The sequence below is a fragment of the Penaeus monodon genome, unplaced genomic scaffold, assembly GCF_015228065.2.
Source record: "Penaeus monodon isolate SGIC_2016 unplaced genomic scaffold, NSTDA_Pmon_1 PmonScaffold_900, whole genome shotgun sequence".
Classification (NCBI taxonomy): domain Eukaryota; kingdom Metazoa; phylum Arthropoda; class Malacostraca; order Decapoda; family Penaeidae; genus Penaeus; species Penaeus monodon.
In genome coordinates, this window is record NW_023664326.1 from 1 (window position 1) to 22,970 (window position 22,970).

General features: G+C 34.5%; 1 protein-coding gene and 1 long non-coding RNA gene across 2 annotated transcripts; one reads left to right on the forward strand and one right to left on the reverse strand.

Annotated features, from left to right (window-relative positions):
• Nucleotides 1-6,669: 6,669 nt before the first annotated feature.
• LOC119571996 lies at nt 6,670-7,089 on the forward strand. Its single transcript, XR_005228671.1, has 2 exons — nt 6,670-6,738; nt 6,849-7,089. It is a non-coding gene; the product is annotated as an uncharacterized LOC119571996 (long non-coding RNA).
• A 7,035-nt stretch (nt 7,090-14,124) lies between these two features.
• LOC119571997 lies at nt 14,125-22,580 on the reverse strand. The gene is made up of 5 exons (XM_037919045.1): nt 22,520-22,580; nt 15,038-15,142; nt 14,738-14,874; nt 14,476-14,610; nt 14,125-14,365 (listed from the first exon to the last, which is right to left on the reverse strand). The coding sequence occupies exons 1-5, from the start codon at nt 22,563-22,565 to the stop codon at nt 14,255-14,257; spliced, it is 534 nt and encodes a 177-aa protein (XP_037774973.1). The 5' UTR covers nt 22,566-22,580; the 3' UTR covers nt 14,125-14,254.
• Between the last annotated feature and the right edge of the window lie 390 nt (nt 22,581-22,970).

A 22,970-nucleotide genomic window follows, 5' to 3' on the forward strand; every position in this document is an offset into this window, starting at 1 on the left:
TTTTTAAACCCAAAAAAAATTTTTAAATTTCTTTTCCAAAAAAAAAATTTTTCCCGGGCCATCGACATCCCCCCACAGCCCCCTCGCACCGCCCTCCCCCGTACACCCCCACTTTTAGATTTTTAATCCCCACTGCTTTCCGTTAATCACCTTTTCTCGACTTCAACCACGTTTGGGCATCCGGGGATATAAGAAACCCATAATATTTTTTCTTTAAAATTTTCACGCCTGCTTATTACCACAAACAAATAAAAAGAAAATATTTAGTTTTTTGTACAAAATGAAACAAAATCTTAATGGAAAAAAACCACCCTTTCGGAGTTCGCCTTTTCTATTGAAATCATGCAACGTCGACCCAACGACGGAAAAGGGCCCAAGGGCGTCCGGGCCTGAGACGGAATTCAAAATTTTTAAAAAAGAAATTTTTGTGATCGAAGTGAGTTTTGCATCGAGTATAGAAAAAAAATTATAAATTCGAAACATAAAAGAAAAGAAAAGGTTTTTCGTCCATGAAAAAAATCGAAAAGCCGTTTTTACAATATATATATTTATAGCTCCGAACTTAAACTATCCCCGCATCCAAGCCCCAGTAAATTGACATTTGCTTTGATTTAAAGACAAATGCAAATGAGTTTTGTTTCTTCTACACCTGCAAAAAAGGGAAAAAATAAGAATAAATGAAAAAAAGCCTAAAATTAAATTTTTTTCACCACAACAGAATGTGTACACATACAGCGTGTGGATGAAAAATAAAAAAATAAATTATATATATATAATATATTATATATATATATATATATAATATATATTATATATGCACATGGGAAAACATTGAATAAAAAAATATATAAAAAAAAAAAATATATATATATATATATATTATAAATATATATTTCAATTGCTAAAAATTTACAATCTATCCCCAAATAATACATTTACGTGTGGTGTGTGTGTGTGTTTGTATGTTATTTATACCACACATTACATTTATGTTATAATAAAATTATATATATATATAATATATATATATATATATATATATATGTACATATATTACAGTCACGTGTGGGTGTGTTATTATAATTAAGCGTAGACATATAAATGTAATATACCATGTATATACATATTCTTCACTTTTTTTTATATTCCCCTTTTTACTTTTTAATACGTATAATATATATATACTTTGATAGATAGACAAATTTAAGTATACATGTTTTTTATATATATTTTTTTTATATATCTTCCATCTACCTCTAATCCTTTTATATACATATATGTACAACATACATACATCAGACACCATTAAATAGACACAATATTATATACTATACATATACATAATTTTAAGTAATACATATATGTGTGTTTGTGCCCCTTGTGTGTGTCTATTTACTTATCCATCAGGTCTTAATATATTATTTGGATGTATATGTATAATGCCGAGAATGTGATAATAATATTATATATATATATATAATATATAATAATATATATATATATATACCACACATATGCATGTCTTGTGTGTGTTATATATACCCATATTAAATATATAGATATATACATTAATATATATACATGGTTTTACTCATGTGTATTTTTCTTTAATATTACATAGAACTTGTAATTTTTTAATGTTTTACACACACACTACACACCCACAACAACAACACCACACACACACATTAAAACAATCAGTACTTAATAATTTTTGAGCCCATTTTTTTTCCCCTCCCTTTGGGTTCTGTACTTATACTATAAAAAGGACCACACCTGTATATTGTTTTGGGTCGTTATTCTGTGGATATAAAATTTTACAAAATTACTAGAAAAAAAAGGGTCACTATGATTGGACCCTTAAACTGTTCGGTTTTTCGGTTTTCCAGTTTTTACTATTTAAAATACGGAAAATGATGCACTCCCACACTGACAAAAACCTCCCTTCTACTGTGAAAAATTGAATCAAGACTGCAAAACTGAAACACTGGGTGAGGAAAGGCCCTGATCAGGCAGATTTTTATGTTATTAAAGGGTTATCTCAAAAATATCTCTAATCAAAAAAAAAATACCCAAGAAGTAAGTGTTTTCCAAAACTGCTGTTGAAAAATGAGAAAAAATTTGATAACTTAAAAAACTTTAACCAATTAAAAGATAAATATGGTTAAAATATCGCAACGGGCCAAATAAATAAACCTATGACATCGATATACAGTCGGAAAAGAAAATGAGATGGGATACCATCCCTGGGGGCCCACAAAGGGCCAAGGCTATGAGGAAGGAAAATTTCCCCGGGGGAAAGGCTAAAAGGGTTTGGATACCGGGGTTTGGGGAAAGGGTAATCTCAATTAAACTTCTTTCTGACTACCCTTTTTTTATTGATCAAACATAATTTAGAAAAATACATATCATACTGAAAAAATAGTTAGTTACAATCTAATTATATGATCTTCATGTTTGGTTCAAGTGATATCAAAAAGGTTATTTATTTGAATGTTCCATCTTTTCTAACTTACACTGTTTTTTTTATTTCGGTTTTTTCTCTGATAATCTCGGTGAAATACTGTGGCCAGATAAAAATTTCTTGGAACCACTTCGGAAGGACCACCCCATTGCCAGAGAGCACAAAAAAAATACCCGCCCAAGGCATGGTGTGGTCTGTGATCTTTGTCATGGGTACTAGTAGTTTTTGGATTCTGGATATCGGAATCACTAAAAGTGTTTTGTCACAGCTCTGTAAGTGTGTCGTATTGTATACACTCGTTTTTGTTTTTTATATAGAGATGTGGCTTCCCCATCTTTTCAGTTGATGATGTCTTTACCCCCCGCATTTTTTCCCATTAATTATCAACCCCGTTCCAGTGTCTTTTTATTCATGTTCCTGGGAAAAACTTAGAAAAACTGAGGATTACCGTATTTTTTACCATAAATTATGCAAATAAAAATATATTTGCAGTTTAAAAATAAAAAGATAATTACTTTGGTATTACTAAAGTGCTTTCCCCGATATCTGCATTTTCAAACATGATGGAAATTTCCCCCCCCCCAAAAAAAAAAAAAAGCCCAAATGTTTTAACTATTGGTTTTATGGGGGTTAAATGTTGGGCCTGTAAAATCCAGTTTTTTAAAAAATATAGAATGTTTTAGAAAGACATAAAAAAAGGTAAACCCAAATAGAAAATTTCTAAAATAGCTGTGTTAATTTAACGATTGATGAAGGGATGGGGTAAAAACCAGAATCAAAAAAAAGGGCCTCCGGGCCATTCGAGGCATACCGAACCGTTGCTACAGTGTTAAGGTGAGGGTGGCTATTTTTTTCTGATGTCTTTTGAGTTTACGCATTTTAAAATGGGAATGATAATTTGCTTTCATTTTGGGATACTATTCTAAAAAAATGGTTGGCCCGATGGGGGCCCTTGAAAATCACGTCAGTATTATATGCACACATAACGCAATTATATAATATAATATATATTATATATTATATAATTTTATATATATATATTTTTTTTTTTTTTTTTTTTTTTTTTTTTTTTTTTATGTGTGTTGTGTTTTTTGTGCGTGTGAGTGGGTGAGTGGTTGTTGTGTGGTGTGTTTTTGTACGTGTGAGTCGTGAGGGTGTGTTTGGTGTGGGGTTGTGTATGTTGTGTGCGTGAGAGTGAGTGAGGGTTTTTAAATGTATTTTATTTGTGCATATACAAAATATATAATAAAGCTATACAATAGCAATATATGCAGGGATATTATATACCATTTATACATATTTATAAAGTATATATGGTATATATTTTTAAAAATTATATATAAATATATATATATATTATATATTATAGTATTATAAATTTTTTTTACTACATGTTTCGTCGCTTTGTTTTTTTGTTGTGGTGTTTGTGGGTAGTATGTATATATTATAATAATAATATATAAATATATGCAGACACACATAAACAAAAATGGGAATTTTTTGTTTTTCTCTTGTAATTATAACAATATAATTATATTATGTTTTTTGCTATTCTGATAATAAAGGCATACTGTCTTTGGGTAAATTTGATGTGATAACTCCCCCCTTTTTATTTGACTCGGCCCAGTCTTTGAAATATCTTATCGTAAGTGTTTTTTTTAGTGTATTTTCTAATAACAATAGTAAAATAAACGAAAACGAATATATATATATTATATATATATATATATATTATATTATATATAATTGCATTTCATAAGGCAACAAGGTGGGGCTTAAACTTGGGGATTTACCAGCTGGATTTCTTCAAGACGGAGAAAGAGCTACCTGTTTCAGACTCTTGCTTCGGACGATGCCTTCCTTTGCGCTTTCCCCTGGGAATCGGACGCCGTCAACCCGAGTGAATGCCTTTCCGATCGGGGTCCGCAGCTGGGAATTATTTGCATCTAATTTTTTAGTGTGATGCTGTGTCGCGGTATCATTCTTGGAGGATGTCAAAACTGCCAATCTTTTTTAGCCAGAGTATGGAATACCTACTTATGAAGGTTTTAAAAATTATGAATGGGGAAATAAATATGCTGCACTCATTAATTGGAATACATGTGTTCCCTTTATCGGGGTTTATCATTCTAAGAGAACATCAACTCAATAGCCAGGGACCCCATTTCACAAACTAAATGCTTTTAAAAGACATTCATGAATAAAGTCAGTTTTGGGCCAGGACAGTTCCTTGTTAGTGCCTCTTCGGCTATGTTCATAGCCATGTTCATGACGCAGGAGTTGCATGAGGATTCTTGACCTCGATAAAATGTAGCATCTAAAAGGCAGAAGGAGCTCGGGTGAGAAAAAAGAACTTGCATTGAAAACAAATGTGAACACAATATTTAACAAAAGTGTCGACTCAAGAAATAAAATTCCTAATACTCACGTCAGGTTTGGTCTGGGCAGCTCAGGCAGCTCGGAAATGGCTTCTGTTAAAACTCTCTTGCTTCTGAATTTTGTATTGCATAATCTTTGTCCACAGCATTTCCATGACCTTAGGTACGTTAGCTCCTCGCCATCCTGAAGGAAAAACAACCGAGCATTCCTCTAAAAGAACACAGCATGATGCAGCGAAGTTAGTTTAAGTATATACTGAAAACTGAATGCGAATATTTCGCACTTAACTCGTGAGTAAAGAAGCACGTACCGGGCTCCATGATCTTGTAAAGGCGCATATCGACACTTTTATCCGGCTTTCGGCCGTGATAGCTTTGATTCTTCGCGGAAGCAAAGCCCTGCTTCGGGTGGGAATCATGTCAGAAGCCAAGAAGGTTTGAACGCCCAAGGCCAAAAAAAGGCGATCAAAACAGCCCGCGGGAAAAATCTCTGATGCAATGACTTTAAATGCTGTTTGAGAAATTAAAAAGAAATTGCTTTAAACAATCCTCATTTTTTTTCCCGACTAGAGAGGAAAAAAACGAAAAAAGATTACTCAATGGGCGTGGCCCTCATTTCCGAGGCTTCCTTTATTTTTTCTTTCAGCTATCATTTCTTTTTCGATGGCTCAGAATTCCAGATATTTTTTTGCTGCAAAGAAGCATGGAAAATTAATCTATCGAGAAGGAAAAGCTAAAGGGATTCGCAAGTGATTTTTTCCTTTGAATTTGCTCATCGTGTTAGTGAGAGACGCCCTTTATGAAAGCGTTGTGGATTTCGCTTTTTTGTTGGATTCATTTCCCTCGCGACTAAGCGAGTGCCGCCGAACAGGTCGTCGCGTCTTCATGATGGAAGTCTGTGGGTTATAGTTCGTGACTGTAAACCCCTACGCGAGGAATGTTTGCTAACCATCAAAACCATCTATTAAGCGTCCCGCCAAAAAATAAACGATACTAAATGCACGAATTTAAGTCCTTTTCCCCATAAGTGACCAACATACTCGGGGTTACCTTTCGTGATACGACTCTTCGTGGCGCAAGAACAAGAGGTGTGAGGTGCCTTGATGGCGTAGCTTTATATTGCGCGCTCTTGCCGGGGAGGAAGTGCCCAACGTCATCACTGATGTCACCAGTCCCCTCTTGTGGCCACAGATACTTTTCAAGGGACCAGAATGTTTTTAAAATCCCAATTTGTCTTTGGAAAAAACAAAACCATAAAATTTTTGGGCCAAAAAAAATAACATTTTTTCAACTTTCCCCTTTTGATCCCAACTGATGTGGTCGAAAAGAGAAAATTTAAACCCCAGCTAATACGTCCCGATGGGGGTCTGAACAGCTTTGTTTAAGTGTCTAAGACTTGAAAACAAAAGGTTTTCATGATCTGGGGGTCACTAGGCAGCAATGCCTAGGGCACAGGATACGTCCCCCCCCCTTCCATAAAGGGCGCCAACCTGTTCCACCCCACTTTAAACCGGGAAAAAAATTCCAGTCAAACCATACTTAGCCCCAAAAGGGGCATTTCAGTGACTCATTAGCACACTACTCAAAAGATCATTACCATTCATTCCCTTTTTCTCTCAAAAGAGCACTGCAAATGAAATATATGGACATATACATGCATATAAATATATATACATATTTGAATATATATGTGTGTGTGTATGTATATGTACATATACATATATACTGTATACATACGTTATAGACAAATATGTAATATATATAGAGAGAGAATATTTATATATGTATATTTCCAATATATATGTTATAATCTATATATATGCATACAATCATGTTGCAAGAGAGTTCTTAACAGAAGCCATTTCCGAGCTGCCTGAGCTGCCCAGACAACCTGACGTGAGTATTAGGAGTGTATTTCTTGAGTCGACACTTTTGTTAAATATTGTGTTCACATTTGTTTTCAATGCAAGTTCTTTTTTCTCACCCGAGCTCCTTCTGCCTTTCAGATGCTACATTTCATCGAGGTCAAGAAGTCCCTCATGCACTCCTGCGTCATGAACATGGCTATGAACATAGCCGAAGAGGCACTAACAAGGAACTGTCCTGGCCAAAACTGACTTTATTCATGAATGTCTTCAAAAGCATTGAGTTTGTGAAATGGGATCCCTGGCTATTGAGTTGATGTTCTCTTAGAATGATACCCTGATAAGGCAACACATGTATTCCAAATTAAAGAGTGCAGCATATTTATTCCTCATTCATAATTTAATACCTTCATAAGTAGGTATTCCATAATTTGGCGCAAACGACTGGCAGTTTTGACATCCTCCAAGAATGATACCCGACACAGCATCACAGTAAAACTTAGATGCAAATAATTCCCAGCTGCGGACCCAGATCGGAAAGGCATTCACTCGGGTTGACGGCGTCCGATTCCCAGGGGAAAGCGCAAAGGAAGGCATCGTCCGAAGCAAGGTAGTCTGAAACAGGTAGCTCTACTCCGTCTTGAAGAAATCCCAGCTGGTAACTTCCAAGTTAAGCCCCACCTTGTTGCCTTTATGAAATACAATATATATATATATATATATATATATATATTCGTTTTCGTTTATTTTTACTATTGTTATTAGAAAATACACTAAAAAAACACTTACGATAAGATATTTCAAAGACTGACCGAGTCAAATAAAGGGCGGAGTTAATCACATCAAATTTAGCCAATGACAGTATGCTCTGAGTTATCAGACATAGCAAAATACATAATATAATTGATATTGTTATAATTACAAGAGATAAAACAAAAAATTCCCATTTTTGTTTATGTGTGTACATAGCTATTTATATATATATATATACATACACTCACAAAACACACACAACAAAAAATCTAAAGCGACTGAAACATGTAGTAAAAAAAAATATATATATATATACATATATATATATATATATATATATATATATATATATATACCATATATACATGTTATAAAATATGTATATATGGTATATACATATCCATGCATATATATGTCTATATGTATATGCATGTATATATATTATGTATATACACATAGCTAAACATACATACACACACACTCACTCACTCACTCTCACGCACACACACATACACACACACACACACACACACTCACTCACCGACTCACACGTACAAACACACACACACACACACACACACTCACTCACCGACTCACACGCACAAACACACACACACATAAAAAAAAAAAAAAAAAAAAAAAAAAAAAAAAAAAAAAAAAAAAAAAAAAAAATATATATATATATATATATATATATTGCGTATATGTGTGCATATATACTACTGACGTGATTATCAAGGCCACCATCGGTCACAACCATTTTTGGTAGAATATGTATCCCAAAATGAAAGCAACTTATCATTTCCTATTTTAAACTGCGTAAACTGCTAAAGACATCAGAAAAAAATAGCCACCCTCAGCCTTAATCACTGTAGCAACGCGTCTCGGTATGCCTCTAATGGACCGGCAGGCCTTTTCTTTGATTTCTGGGTTTTTACTCCATTCCTTCATCAATCGTTCAATTAGCCCAACTATGTTAGTACATTCTACTTGGTTTACCTCGTCTTTTATGTCTTTCTATAAACATTCTATATTGTTTAAAACTGGACTTTACAGGACACTCAAACACTCTAACCCCATAAATATCCAATAGGTTAAAACACTTTCGGCTGTTTGGCAGGGAGTTCCATCATGCTTGAAAATGCAGTCACTTGTAGTTATATCGAAGTGTTCCCTGAATTGTAGGTATATCATAGTCTCCCCTGAAAATTGCGTAGTTACTAATTTCTGGTTTACTTTTATTTCTTTCTCATACAATAAATCCTCTTATATGTGTACTTTGTAAAATATATTATCTTTTTCTGTTTAACTGACAAATATTTATTTATTTGCATAATTATATGGTCAAAAATACGTGTAAGTCCTCAGTCTTCTAAGTATTCTAAGGAACATGAATAAAATGACACTGGAACGGGATTGATAATTAAAACTTAATATTAAGTCCTCTGTAGTCTTGTCTTCCACTGTCATAACAGACTAATCACAATTATATATACAGTTTGGCTACTCTGAAACCAGCACAGCCTTAACGAACTAAATGCGGCGGTAAAGACATCATCAACTGAAATAGATGGTTAAGCCACATCTCTATAATGACAACAAACACGTTAGTGATAAACAATACAACACACTGATAGAGCTGTGACAAAAGACATCTTTCAGTGATGTCACGATATCCAGATATCTCAAATCTACTAGTACCCATGATAAAGATCACAGACCACACCATCGCCTTGGTCGGATATTTTATTTGTGCTCTCTGGCAATCGGGGTGGTCCTTCTCGAAGCTGGTTCTTCCAAGAAATTTTCATCTGTCCATCAGTATTTCTACCGTAGATTCATCAGAGAAACAAACCTGAAAATAAAAATAACAGTGTAAGTTATGAAATGACTGGAACATTCAAATAAATAACCTTTTTGATATCACTCTTGAACCAAACATGAAGATCATACTAGATGTAGTATTTTGTAACTAACATATTTTTTTTCCAGTATGCATATGTATTTTACTAAATTATGTTTGACTCATATAAAACGGTAGTCAGAAATAAAATTTAATTGAGATTAACCCTTTCCCAATCCTCGGATATCCAATCCTTGTAAGCCTTTCCCCAGGCCAATTATTCCTTCCTCATAGCCTTGGCACCTTAGTTGGCCCGCAGGCATGGTATCCCATCTCATTTATCTTTTTCCGACTGTATACTCGATGTCATAGGTTTATTTATTGGCCTGTTGCGATATGTTTAATCATATTTATCTTCAATTGGGTTCAAAGTTTTCCAAGTTATCAAGTTTTCTTCTCACTTTTGCAACAGCAGTTTTGGAAACACTCACTTTCTTGGCTATTTCTTGTTGACTTAGAGGTATTTTTGTAGATAACCTTCAATAACATAAAAATCTGCCTGACTCAGGTCCTTTCCTCCACCCATGTGTTTCAGTTAGCAGTCTTGATTCAATTTGCATAGTAGAAGGGCTAGGTTTAGTCAGTGTGGTAGTGCATGCATTTGCACGTATTATAAAATGTAAAACTGGAAACCAGAAATCCAGGAACAGTGTTAAGGGTCACATATCATATGTGACACCTTTTTATTCTAGCTAATTTAGTAAAATTCTATAGTCCTCAGAATAATCGATCGAAAGCAATATACAGGTGTGATCCTTTTCATAGTATATATTGTGCAGAACCCAAAGGGAGGTAAAAAAAACTGGTCTCAAAAATTATATATATATATATATATATATATATATATATATATATACATACATATGTACGTGTGTGTGTGTGTTATGTATGTATATTTATACACATTCACATATATGTTATATATATATATATATAAAATATATATATTATATATATATATAATATACATATATATATACAGACACATATGTGTGTGTGTATATATATATATGTAGACATATAAATGTAAATATACATATGTATATACATATGTCTTCACATGTTTTTATATGTACCCATCTATCTGTCTATAAAACGTATAATATATATACAGAGGATAGTAGACAAATGTAAGTATACATGTATATGTATACTAATATATTTTTTCATATATCTATCCATCTATCTCTCTAATCCTTTTATATACATATATGTACAAACATACTACATACAACATCCACAAACATATAAATAGACACACATATATATACATACTGTACATATACAAAATATGTATATATATACATTATGTGTGTTTTTTGTACCATGTGTGTCTATTTACTTATCCTCTAGGTCTTAATATATATACTTTTGGGTGTATAAGTATATATGCACGAGAAGGTGCATATATTATATATATATAATATATATATTATAATATATATATATATATATATATACATATGCATGTCTGTGTGTATATATATACCTATATAGAATATATACATTAATATATATACATTGTATATATACACATCTATGTGTATATTTCTTTATATATGTACATAGATAAAGTATATGTCTAAAGTATTACACACACACATACACACACACACGCACGCACACCACACATCTATATACATATACAGTACTTTTTATAATTTTTGAGACCAGTTTTTTTACCTCCCTTTGGGTTCTGCACAATATATACTATGAAAAGGATCACACCTGTATATTGCTTTCGATCGATTATTCTGAGGACTATAGAATTTTACTAAATTAGCTAGAATAAAAAGGTGTCACATATGATATGTGACCCTTAACACTGTTCCTGGATTTCTGGTTTCCAGTTTTACATTTTATAATACGTGCAAATGCATGCACTACCACACTGACTAAACCTAGCCCTTCTACTATGCAAATTGAATCAAGACTGCTAACTGAAACACATGGGTGGAGGAAAGGACCTGAGTCAGGCAGATTTTTATGTTATTGAAGGTTATCTACAAAAATACCTCTAAGTCAACAAGAAATAGCCAAGAAAGTGAGTGTTTCCAAAAACTGCTGTTGCAAAAGTGAAAAGAAAACTTGAGAACTTGGAAAACTTTGAACCCAATTGAAGATAAATATGATTAAACATATCGCAACAGGCCAATAAATAAACCTATGACATCGAGTATACAGTCGGAAAAAGATAAATGAGATGGGATACCATGCCTGCGGGCCAACTAAGGTGCCAAGGCTATGAGGAAGGAATAATTGGCCTGGGGAAAGGCTTACAAGGATTGGATATCCGAGGATTGGGAAAGGGTTAATCTCAATTAAATTTTATTTCTGACTACCGTTTTATATGAGTCAAACATAATTTAGTAAAATACATATGCATACTGAAAAAAAATATGTTAGTTACAAAATACTACATCTAGTATGATCTTCATGTTTGGTTCAAGAGTGATATCAAAAAGGTTATTTATTTGAATGTTTCCAGTCATTTCATAACTTACACTGTTATTTTATTTTCAGGTTTGTTTCTCTGATGAATCTACGTAGAAATACTGATGGACAGATGAAAATTTCTTGGAAGAACCAGCTTCGAGAAGGACCACCCCGATTGCCAGAGAGCACAAATAAAATATCCGACCAAGGCGATGGTGTGGTCTGTGATCTTTATCATGGGTACTAGTAGATTTGAGATATCTGGATATCGTGACATCACTGAAAGATGTCTTTTGTCACAGCTCTATCAGTGTGTTGTATTGTTTATCACTAACGTGTTTGTTGTCATTATAGAGATGTGGCTTAACCATCTATTTCAGTTGATGATGTCTTTACCGCCGCATTTAGTTCGTTAAGGCTGTGCTGGTTTCAGAGTAGCCAAACTGTATATATAATTGTGATTAGTCTGTTATGACAGTGGAAGACAAGACTACAGAGGACTTAATATTAAGTTTTAATTATCAATCCCGTTCCAGTGTCATTTTATTCATGTTCCTTAGAATACTTAGAAGACTGAGGACTTACACGTATTTTTGACCATATAATTATGCAAATAAATAAATATTTGTCAGTTAAACAGAAAAAGATAATATATTTTACAAAGTACACATATAAGAGGATTTATTGTATGAGAAAGAAATAAAAGTAAACCAGAAATTAGTAACTACGCAATTTTCAGGGGAGACTATGATATACCTACAATTCAGGGAACACTTCGATATAACTACAAGTGACTGCATTTTCAAGCATGATGGAACTCCCTGCCAAACAGCCGAAAGTGTTTTAACCTATTGGATATTTATGGGGTTAGAGTGTTTGAGTGTCCTGTAAAGTCCAGTTTTAAACAATATAGAATGTTTATAGAAAGACATAAAAGACGAGGTAAACCAAGTAGAATGTACTAACATAGTTGGGCTAATTGAACGATTGATGAAGGAATGGAGTAAAAACCCAGAAATCAAAGAAAAGGCCTGCCGGTCCATTAGAGGCATACCGAGACGCGTTGCTACAGTGATTAAGGCTGAGGGTGGCTATTTTTTTCTGATGTCTTTAGCAGTTTACGCAGTTTAAAATAGGAAATGATAAGTTGCTTTCATTTTGGGATACATATTCTACCAAAAATGGTTTGTGACCGATGGTGGCCTTGATAATCACGTCAGTAGTATATATGCACACATATACGCAATATATATATATATATATATATATATATATATATATATTTTTTTTTTTTTTTTTTTTTTTTTTTTTTTTTTTTTTTTTTTTTTTTTTTTTTATGTGTGTGTGTGTTTGTGCGTGTGAGTCGGTGAGTGAGTGTGTGTGTGTGTGTGTTTGTACGTGTGAGTCGGTGAGTGAGTGTGTGTGTGTGTGTGTGTGTGTATGTGTGTGTGCGTGAGAGTGAGTGAGTGAGTGTGTGTGTATGTATGTTTAGCTATGTGTATATACATAATATATATACATGCATATACATATAGACATATATATGCATGGATATGTATATACCATATATACATATTTTATAACATGTATATATGGTATATATATATATATATATATATATATATATATATATATATATGTGTGTATATATATATATTTTTTTTTACTACATGTTTCAGTCGCTTTAGATTTTTTGTTGTGTGTGTTTTGTGAGTGTATGTATATATATATATATAAATAGCTATGTACACACATAAACAAAATGGGAATTTTTGTTTTATCTCTTGTAATTATACATATCAATTATATTATGTATTTTGCTATGTCTGATAACTCAGAGCATACTGTCATTGGCTAAATTTGATGTGATTAACTCCGCCCTTTATTTGACTCGGTCAGTCTTTGAAATATCTTATCGTAAGTGTTTTTTTAGTGTATTTTCTAATAACAATAGTAAAAATAAACGAAAACGAATATATATATATATATATATATATATATATATTGTATTTCATAAAGGCAACAAGGTGGGGCTTAACTTGGAAGTTACCAGCTGGGATTTCTTCAAGACGGAGTAGAGCTACCTGTTTCAGACTACCTTGCTTCGGACGATGCCTTCCTTTGCGCTTTCCCCTGGGAATCGGACGCCGTCAACCCGAGTGAATGCCTTTCCGATCTGGGTCCGCAGCTGGGAATTATTTGCATCTAAGTTTTATGTGATGCTGTGTCGGGTATCATTCTTGGAGGATGTCAAAACTGCCAATCGTTTTAGCCAGAGTATGGAATACCTACTTATGAAGGTATTAAATTATGAATGATGAATAAATATGCTGCACTCTTTAATTTGGAATACATGTGTTGCCTTATCAGGGTATCATTCTAAGAGAACATCAACTCAATAGCCAGGGATCCCATTTCACAAACTCAATGCTTTTGAAGACATTCATGAATAAAGTCAGTTTTGGCCAGGACAGTTCCTTGTTAGTGCCTCTTCGGCTATGTTCATAGCCATGTTCATGACGCAGGAGTGCATGAGGGACTTCTTGACCTCGATGAAATGTAGCATCTGAAAGGCAGAAGGAGCTCGGGTGAGAAAAAAGAACTTGCATTGAAAACAAATGTGAACACAATATTTAACAAAAGTGTCGACTCAAGAAATACATTCCTAATACTCACGTCAGGTTGTCTGGGCAGCTCAGGCAGCTCGGAAATGGCTTCTGTTAAGAACTCTCTTGCTTCTGAATTTTGTGTTGCATTAATCTTTGTCCACAGCATTTCCATGACCTTAGGTACGTTGAGCTCCTCGCCATCCTGAAGTAAAAGACAACAGAGCATTCCTCTAAAAGAACACAGCATGATGCAGCGAAGTTAGTTTAAGTATATACTGAAACTGAATGCGAATATTTCGCACTTAACTCGTGAGTAAAGAAGCACGTACCAGGACTCCATGATCTTGTAAGGCGCATATCGACACTTTTATCCGGCTTTCGGCCGTGATACCTTTGAGTTCTTCGCGGAAGCACAGCACATGCTTCAGGTCGGGAATCATGTCAGAAGCCAAGACAGGGTGTGAAGCTGACCAAGGCCAAAGAAAGGCGATCAGTAACTAGTCCGCAGGAAAATCTCATGCAATGATCAATGACATTAATGTCTGCTTGAGAAATATAGAAGAAATTGCTGTTAACATATCCTCCATTTTTGTTCCGACTAGAGAGGAAAAAAACGAATAAAGACTTACTCAGATGGGCGTGGCCCTCATTTCCGAGGCATTCCTTCATTTTTTCTTTCATGCTACTCATTTCTTCTTCGGATGGCATCAGAATCTCCATGCATATTTGTTTAGCTGCAAAGAAGTCATGGAAAATATTAATCTATCGAGAAGGAAAAGCTAAAGGCATTCGCAAGTGATTATTTCTGCTTCGAATATTTGCTCATCGTGTTAGCCGATGACTGACGCACCTTCATTAAGAACGCTGTGGATTTCGTTATGTTTGTTGTGATCCATTCCGCTCGCGACTACAGCGAGTGCCGCCAGCAACACCGTCAGCGTCTTCATGATGGAAGTCTGTGGGTTATAGATTTCGTGACTGTAACCTCTCTAGCGCGAGTGAATGTTGTTGCTAATCCAGATCAAAGACCTTTCTATTAAGCGTCCTGCACAAAGCATACATCGATACTAAAATGCACGAATTCAAGTCCAGTCCCGATAAGTGACCAGACATACTCATGGCTTACCTGTGTCGTGATACGACTCTTCGTGGCGCAAGCAAGAAGAGGTGTGAGGTGCACTTGGATGTGCTTGCTAGCTTATATATGCGCGCTCTTGCCGGCGAGGAAGTGCCTAACGTCATCAACTGATGTCACCAGTCCTCTTGTGGCCACATGATACGTTTTCAAGGCACCAGAATGTTTTAATGATCCAATTTAGTCTTGGAATAAACAATTCCATACAATTTATGGCCAAAAAACATATACATTTTCTTCTAACTTTCCTTTAGATCCTAACTGATGTGGTCAGAGAAAAGAGAATTAAACCACAGCTAATACGTCAGATGTGATACTGAATCAGCTTTGCTTGAAGTGTCTAAGACTTGAAATCAAGGTTTTCATGATCTGGGGGTCACTAGGCCGCAGATGCCTGAGGTCACAGGAGCTACGTCCCCCCAGTTCTCATAAGGTCGCCAACCTGTTCCACCACACTTTAAACACGGGGAAAAACTTCCAGTCAGAACCATACTTAGCCACACGTGGGCATTTCAGTGACTCATTAGCACACTACTCAAGAGATCATTACCATTCATTGCCTTTCTCTCAAAAAGAGCACTGCAAATGAAATATATGGACATATACATGCATATAAATATATATACATATTTAAATATATATGTGTGTGTGTGTGTGTATATGTACATATACATATATACTGTATACATACGTTATAGACAAATATGTAATATATATAGAGAGAGAATATTTATATATGTATATTTCCAATATATATGTTATAATCTATATATATGCATACAATCATGTTGCCTGTAAGTAATTGTGCAACTTTCTCCCTAAACGACAGCACGTCTTTGTGTTACTACAACGATTAATGATGACCTCGTGGCTAAGGTCGCGTTCAGGTGCTTTGGAACAAATCACACAAACCACGTGTATTTCCTTATAAGAGTTTGGACGTGTATTTGTAAACTCAAATCAGTGACGTGTCCAGTCTGCTCAGGTCACTGGAAGAAACAATAGCTTGGTAGAATTAAATTGTCTTCAGTTTGAGATTAAAATATTTGAAAAAAAAAAACTAAAATCTTATCCAAATTCGGGCACATCGACATCCGCCCACATGCCCCCTCGCACACGTCCTCCCCCCGTACACCCTCCCCATTAGATTGCTTAGATCCGCCACTGCTTTCCGTCAATCATCCTGATTCTCGACTTCAACCACGTTTTGGGACATCCGTGGATATGAAGAAATCCAGTAATATGTTTTCATTAAATTTCACGCCATGCTTATTACCACAAACGAAATTAAAAAGACAGTAGTTTAGTATTTGCTACACAATGAAACAAAATCTTAATGGAAAACAAGCCACCCTTTCGGAATTCTGCCATTCATATTGCAAATCATGCAACGTCAGCACCCTACGACGGACAAGGCCAAGGGCGTCCTGGCCTGACGACGGAATCCACAGGATATTTTCTGATAAAAAAGAAACTTTTGTGATCGAACCTGAGCTTTGCTATCGAGTATAAGAAAAAAAAAACTTATTATAAATTCGAAAACAAAAGAAAAGAAAAAGGTATTCGTCCATGAATAAAATCGAAAAAGCACGTTTGTACTGTATATATATATTTATATGCTCCAAAACTTAAACATATACAACGCCATCCAAAGTCCAATAAATTGACATTTGCATTGACTTAAAGACAAATGTAAATGAGTTTTAGTTTCTATCTACACCTGCAATGAAAGAGAGTAAATAAGAATCATGTGACAAAAGCCTACAATTAATATTTTCTACCTACAACAGAATGTGTACACATACAGACGTGCGGATGTAAAATAAATATATATATATATATATATATATATATATATATATATATATATATATATATATATATATTATACATATATGTATGTATGTATATATATATATATATATATATATATATATATATATATATATATATGCACATAGGTACATATGAATAAATAAATATATATAAATATACATATAGATATATGTATATGTATATATGTATATATATATGTATATATATATATATATATATGTGTTGTTGTGTGTGTGTGTGTGTGTGTGTGTGTGTGTGTGTGTGTGTGTGTGTTTGAATATACATATAAAAAAAAAAATATATATATATATATATATATATATATATATATATATATACATAATATATATACAGACACATATGTGTGTGTGTATATATATATATGTAGACATATAAATGTAAATATACATATGTATATACATATGTCTTCACATGTTTTTATATGTACCCATCTATCTGTCTATATACGTATACATATATATACAGAGAGATAGATAGACAAATGTAAGTATACATGTATATGTATACTAATATATATTTTTCATATATCTATCCATCTATCTCTCTAATCCTTTTATATACATATATGTACAAACATACATACATACATACATCCACAAACATATAAATAGACACACATATATATACATACATGTACATATACATATATGTATATATATACATATATGTGTGTTTCTGTACCTATGTGTGTCTATTTACTTATCCATCTAGGTCTTAATATATATACTTGGATGTATAAGTATATATGCACGAGAAGGTGCATATATATATATATATATATATATATATATATATATATATATACATATGCATGTCTGTGTGTATATATATACATATATATAAATATATACATTAATATATATACATGTGTATATATACACATCTATGTGTATATTTCTTTATATATGTACATAGATACTTGTATATGTCTAATGTATTACACACACACATACACACACACACACACGCACGCACACACACACATCTATATACATATACAGTACTTATATAATTTTTGAGACCAGTTTTTTTTACCTCCCTTTGGGTTCTGTACAATATATACTATGAAAAGGATCACACCTGTATATTGCTTTCGATCGATTATTCTGAGGACTATAGAATTTTACTAAATTAGCTAGAAAAAAAAGGTGTCACATATGATATGTGACCCTTAACACTGTTCCTGGATTTCTGGTTTCCAGTTTTACATTTTATAATACGTGCAAATGCATGCACTACCACACTGACTAAACCTAGCCCTTCTACTATGCAAATTGAATCAAGACTGCCAACTGAAACACATGGGTGGAGGAAAGGACCTGAGTCAGGCAGATTTTTATGTTATTGAAGGTTATCTACAAAATACCTCTAAGTCAACAAGAAATAGCCAAGAAAGTGAGTGTTTCCAAAACTGCTGTTGCAAAAGTGAGAAGAAAACTTGATAACTTGGAAAACTTTGAACCCAATTGAAGATAAATATGGTTAAACAAGATCGCAACAGGCCAATAAATAAACCTATGACATCGAGTATACAGTCGGAAAAAGATAAATGAGATGGGATACCATGCCTGCGGGCCAACTAAGGTGCCAAGGCTATGAGGAAGGAATAATTGGCCTGGGGAAAGGCTCACAAGGATTGGATATCCGAGGATTGGGAAAGGGTTAATCTCAATTAAATCTTATTTCTGACTACCGTTTTATGTGAGTCAAACATAATTTAGTAAAATACATATGCATACTGGAAAAAAAATATGTTAGTTACAAAATACTACATCTAGTATGATCTTCATGTTTGGTTCAGGAGTTTGATATCAAAAAGGTATTTATTTGAATGTTCCAGTCATTTCATAACTTACACTGTTATTTTTATTTTCAGGTTTGTTTCTCTGAGAATCTACCGGTAGAAATACTGATGGACAGATGAAAAATTTCTTGGAAGAACCAGCTTCGAGAAGGACCACCCGATTGCCAGAGCACAAAATAAAATATCCGACCAGGCGAGGTGTTGGTCTGATCTTTGTCATGGGGTAACTAGTAGATTTGAGATATCTGGATATCGTGACATCACTGAAAGATTGTCTTTTGTCACAGCTCTATAGTGTGTTGTACTGTTTATCACTAAACGTGTGTTGGCATTATAGAGATGTGGCTTAACCAATCTATTTCAGTTGATTGATGTCTTTACCGCCGATTTAGTTCGTTTAAGGCTGTGCTGGTTTCAGAGTAGCAAATACTGTATATATAATGTGATTAGTCTGTATGACAGTGGAAGACAAGACTACAGGGGACTTAATATTAAGTTTTAAATTTCAATCCCGTTCCAGGTCATTTATTAATGTTCCTGAGAAACTTAGAAGACTGAGGAAACTACACGTATTTTTGACCAATAACTATGCAAAATAAATAAGTATTGTCAGTTAAACACAAAATATAATATATTTTACAAGGATTTATGATGAGAAGAAATAAAAGTAAACAGAAATTAGTAACTACGCAATTTTCAGGTGGAGACTATTAATATACTAAATTCAGGGAACACTTCGATATAAACTTACAAGTGAACTGCATTTTCAAGCATGATGGAACTCCCTGCCAAACAGCCGAAAGTGTTTTTTACCTATTGGTATTTATGGGGTTTAGAGGTTCGAGTGTCTGTAAAGTCCAGTTTTAAACAGTATAGAATGTTATAGAAGACATTAAAAGACGAGGTAAGCCAAGTAGAATGTACTAACATAGTTGGGCTAATTGAAACGATTGATGAAGGAATGGAGTAAAAACCCAGAAATCAAAGGAAAAGGCCTGACGGTCCATAGAGGCCTTACCGAGACGCGTGCTACAGTGATTAAGGTGAGGGTGGCTATTTTTTTCGATGTCTTTAGAAGTGTTACGCAGTTTAAAATAGGAAATGATAAGTTGCTTTCATTTGGGATACCCAATTATACCCAAAAATGGTTTGGACGATGGTGGCCCTGTAATCACGTCAGTAGTGTATATGTACAACATATACGCAATATATATTAGATATATATATAGATATATATATATAGTATACTATTATGTGTGTGTGGTGTGTGTGTGTGTGGTTGTTTGTGTGTGTTGTGTGTGATGTTTGTACGTCGTGTGAGGTGGGGAGGGTGTGTGTGTGTGTGTGTGTGTGTGTATGTGTGTGTGTGCGTGAGAGTGAGTGCGTGAGTGAGTGTGTGTGTGTGTATGTGTATATACATAATATATGTACATGCATATACATATAGACATATATAGGCATGGATATGGATATACCATTCTAAATTTTTATCACCAGGTATATAGATATATATTTTTTTTTTCTTTTTTTTTCACATACTGTTAGCGCTTTTAAATTTTTTGTTGTGTGTGTACGTTTGTGAGTGTATTTATATATATATATAGGCTATGTACACACATAAACAAAAATGGGAAATTTTTTTGTTTATTCTTCTTGAATGTATAACAATATCAATTATATTATGTATTTTGATATGTCTCATAAACTCAGAGCATACTGTCATTGGCTAAATTTAATGTGGATTAACTCCGCCCTTATTGAATCGCGTCAGTCTTGAAATATTTTATCGTAGTGTTTTTTTAGTGTATTTTCTAAAACAATAGTAAAAATAACGAAAACGGAATATATATATATATATATATATTATATATAATGTATTCATAAGGCACACAAGGTGGGCTTAACTTGGAAGTACCAGCTGGGATTCTTCAAGACGGAGTAGAGGCTCCCTGTTTCAGATACTTGATTCGGAAGATGCTCCTTGCGCTTTCCCCTGGGAATCGGACGCTGTTCAACCGACGTGAATGCCTTTTCGATCTGGATCGCAGCTGGGAAATTATTGCATCTAAGTTTTAGTGTGATGCTGTGTCGGGTTTCATTCTGGAGGATGTCAAAACTGCCAATCGTTTTAGCCAGAGTATGGAATACCTAATTATGAAGGTTATCAAATCATGAAGGAGGAATATGTATAGCTGCACTCTTTAATTTGGAATACAATGTGTTGCCTTATCAGGGTATCATTCTAGAGAACATCAAATCAATAGCCAGGGATCCCATTTCACAAACTCAATGCTTTTGAAGACATTCATGAATAAAGGTCAGTTTTGTAAGGACCCAGTGCCTTGTTAGTGCCTCTCGGCTATGTTCATAGCCATGTTCATGACGCAGAGTGCATGAGGGACTCTTGACTCGATGAAATGTAGCATTCTGAAAAGCAGGAGATCGGATGAGAAAAAGAAACTTGAATTGAAAACAAATGTGAACACAAATATTTAACAAAGTTTTCGACTCAAGAACTACATTCCTAATACTCACGTCAGGTGTCTGGGCAGCTCAGGCAGCTCGGGAAATGGCTTCTCTAAAACTCTCTTGCTTCTGAATTTTGTGTTTGCCATTAATCTTTGTCACAGCATTCATGACCTTAGTCGTTGAGCTCCTCGCCATCCTGAAGGAAAAGGACAACAGAGCATGCCTCTAAAAGAACACAGCATGATGAAAGTTCTGTTAGTTTAAGTAATACTAAAACTGAATGCGAATAATCGCACTTCAATCTCTTGAGTAAAGAAGCACGTACCAGGACTCCATGATCTTGTAAGGCGCATACGACACTTTTATCGGCTTTGGCCGTGATCGTTTGGTTCATTCGCGGAAGCACAAAGCGTGCTTCAGGTCGGGAATCATGTTCAGAAGCCAAGACCAGGGTGTGAAAGTCTGACCAAGGCCAAAGAAAGGCGATCAGTAAAACTAGTCCGCAGGAAAATTCGCATCAATGATCAAAATGACATTAATGTCTGCTTGAGAAATAAGAAGGAAATTGCTGTTAACAATCCTCCATTTTTTGTTCAGACTATGAGGGAAAAACAACGAATAACGACTTAATAGATGGGCGTGGCCCTCATTTCCGAGGGCATTCCTTCAGTTTTCTTTCATGCTACTCATTTCTTCTTCGGATGCATCGAAACTCCAGCATATTTGTTTAGCTGCAACGAAGTCAGGAAAATATAAAATTTATCCAGAGGAAAAGCTTAAAGGCAATTCGCAAGTGATTATTTCTGCGTCGCATATTTGCTATCGTGTTAGCTGATAACGACGCACCGTCATGAAGAGCGTTGTGGATTTCGCTATGTTTGTTGTGATTCATTCCGCTCGTCGACTACAGCGAGTGCCGCCAGCAACACCGTCGCGTCTCATGACGGAAGTCTGGGGTTTATAGATCGTGGACTGTAACCTCTCTAGCGCGAGGGAATGTTGGTTGCTAATCCAGATCAAAGAACCTTTCATAAGCGTCCGCACAAAGCATACATCGATACTAAAAAGCACGAATCAAGTCCAGTCCCGATTAAGTGACCAGACATACTCATGGCTTACTTGTGTCGTGATACGACTCTTCGTGGCGCAAGCAACAAGAGGGGTGAGGTGCACTTGGATGTGCTTGCTAGCTTATATATGCGCGCTCTGCAGGCGAGGGAAAGTGCCTAACGTCATCAACTTGATTCAACCAGTCCTCTTGTGGCACATGATACGTTTTCAAGGCACCAGAATGTTT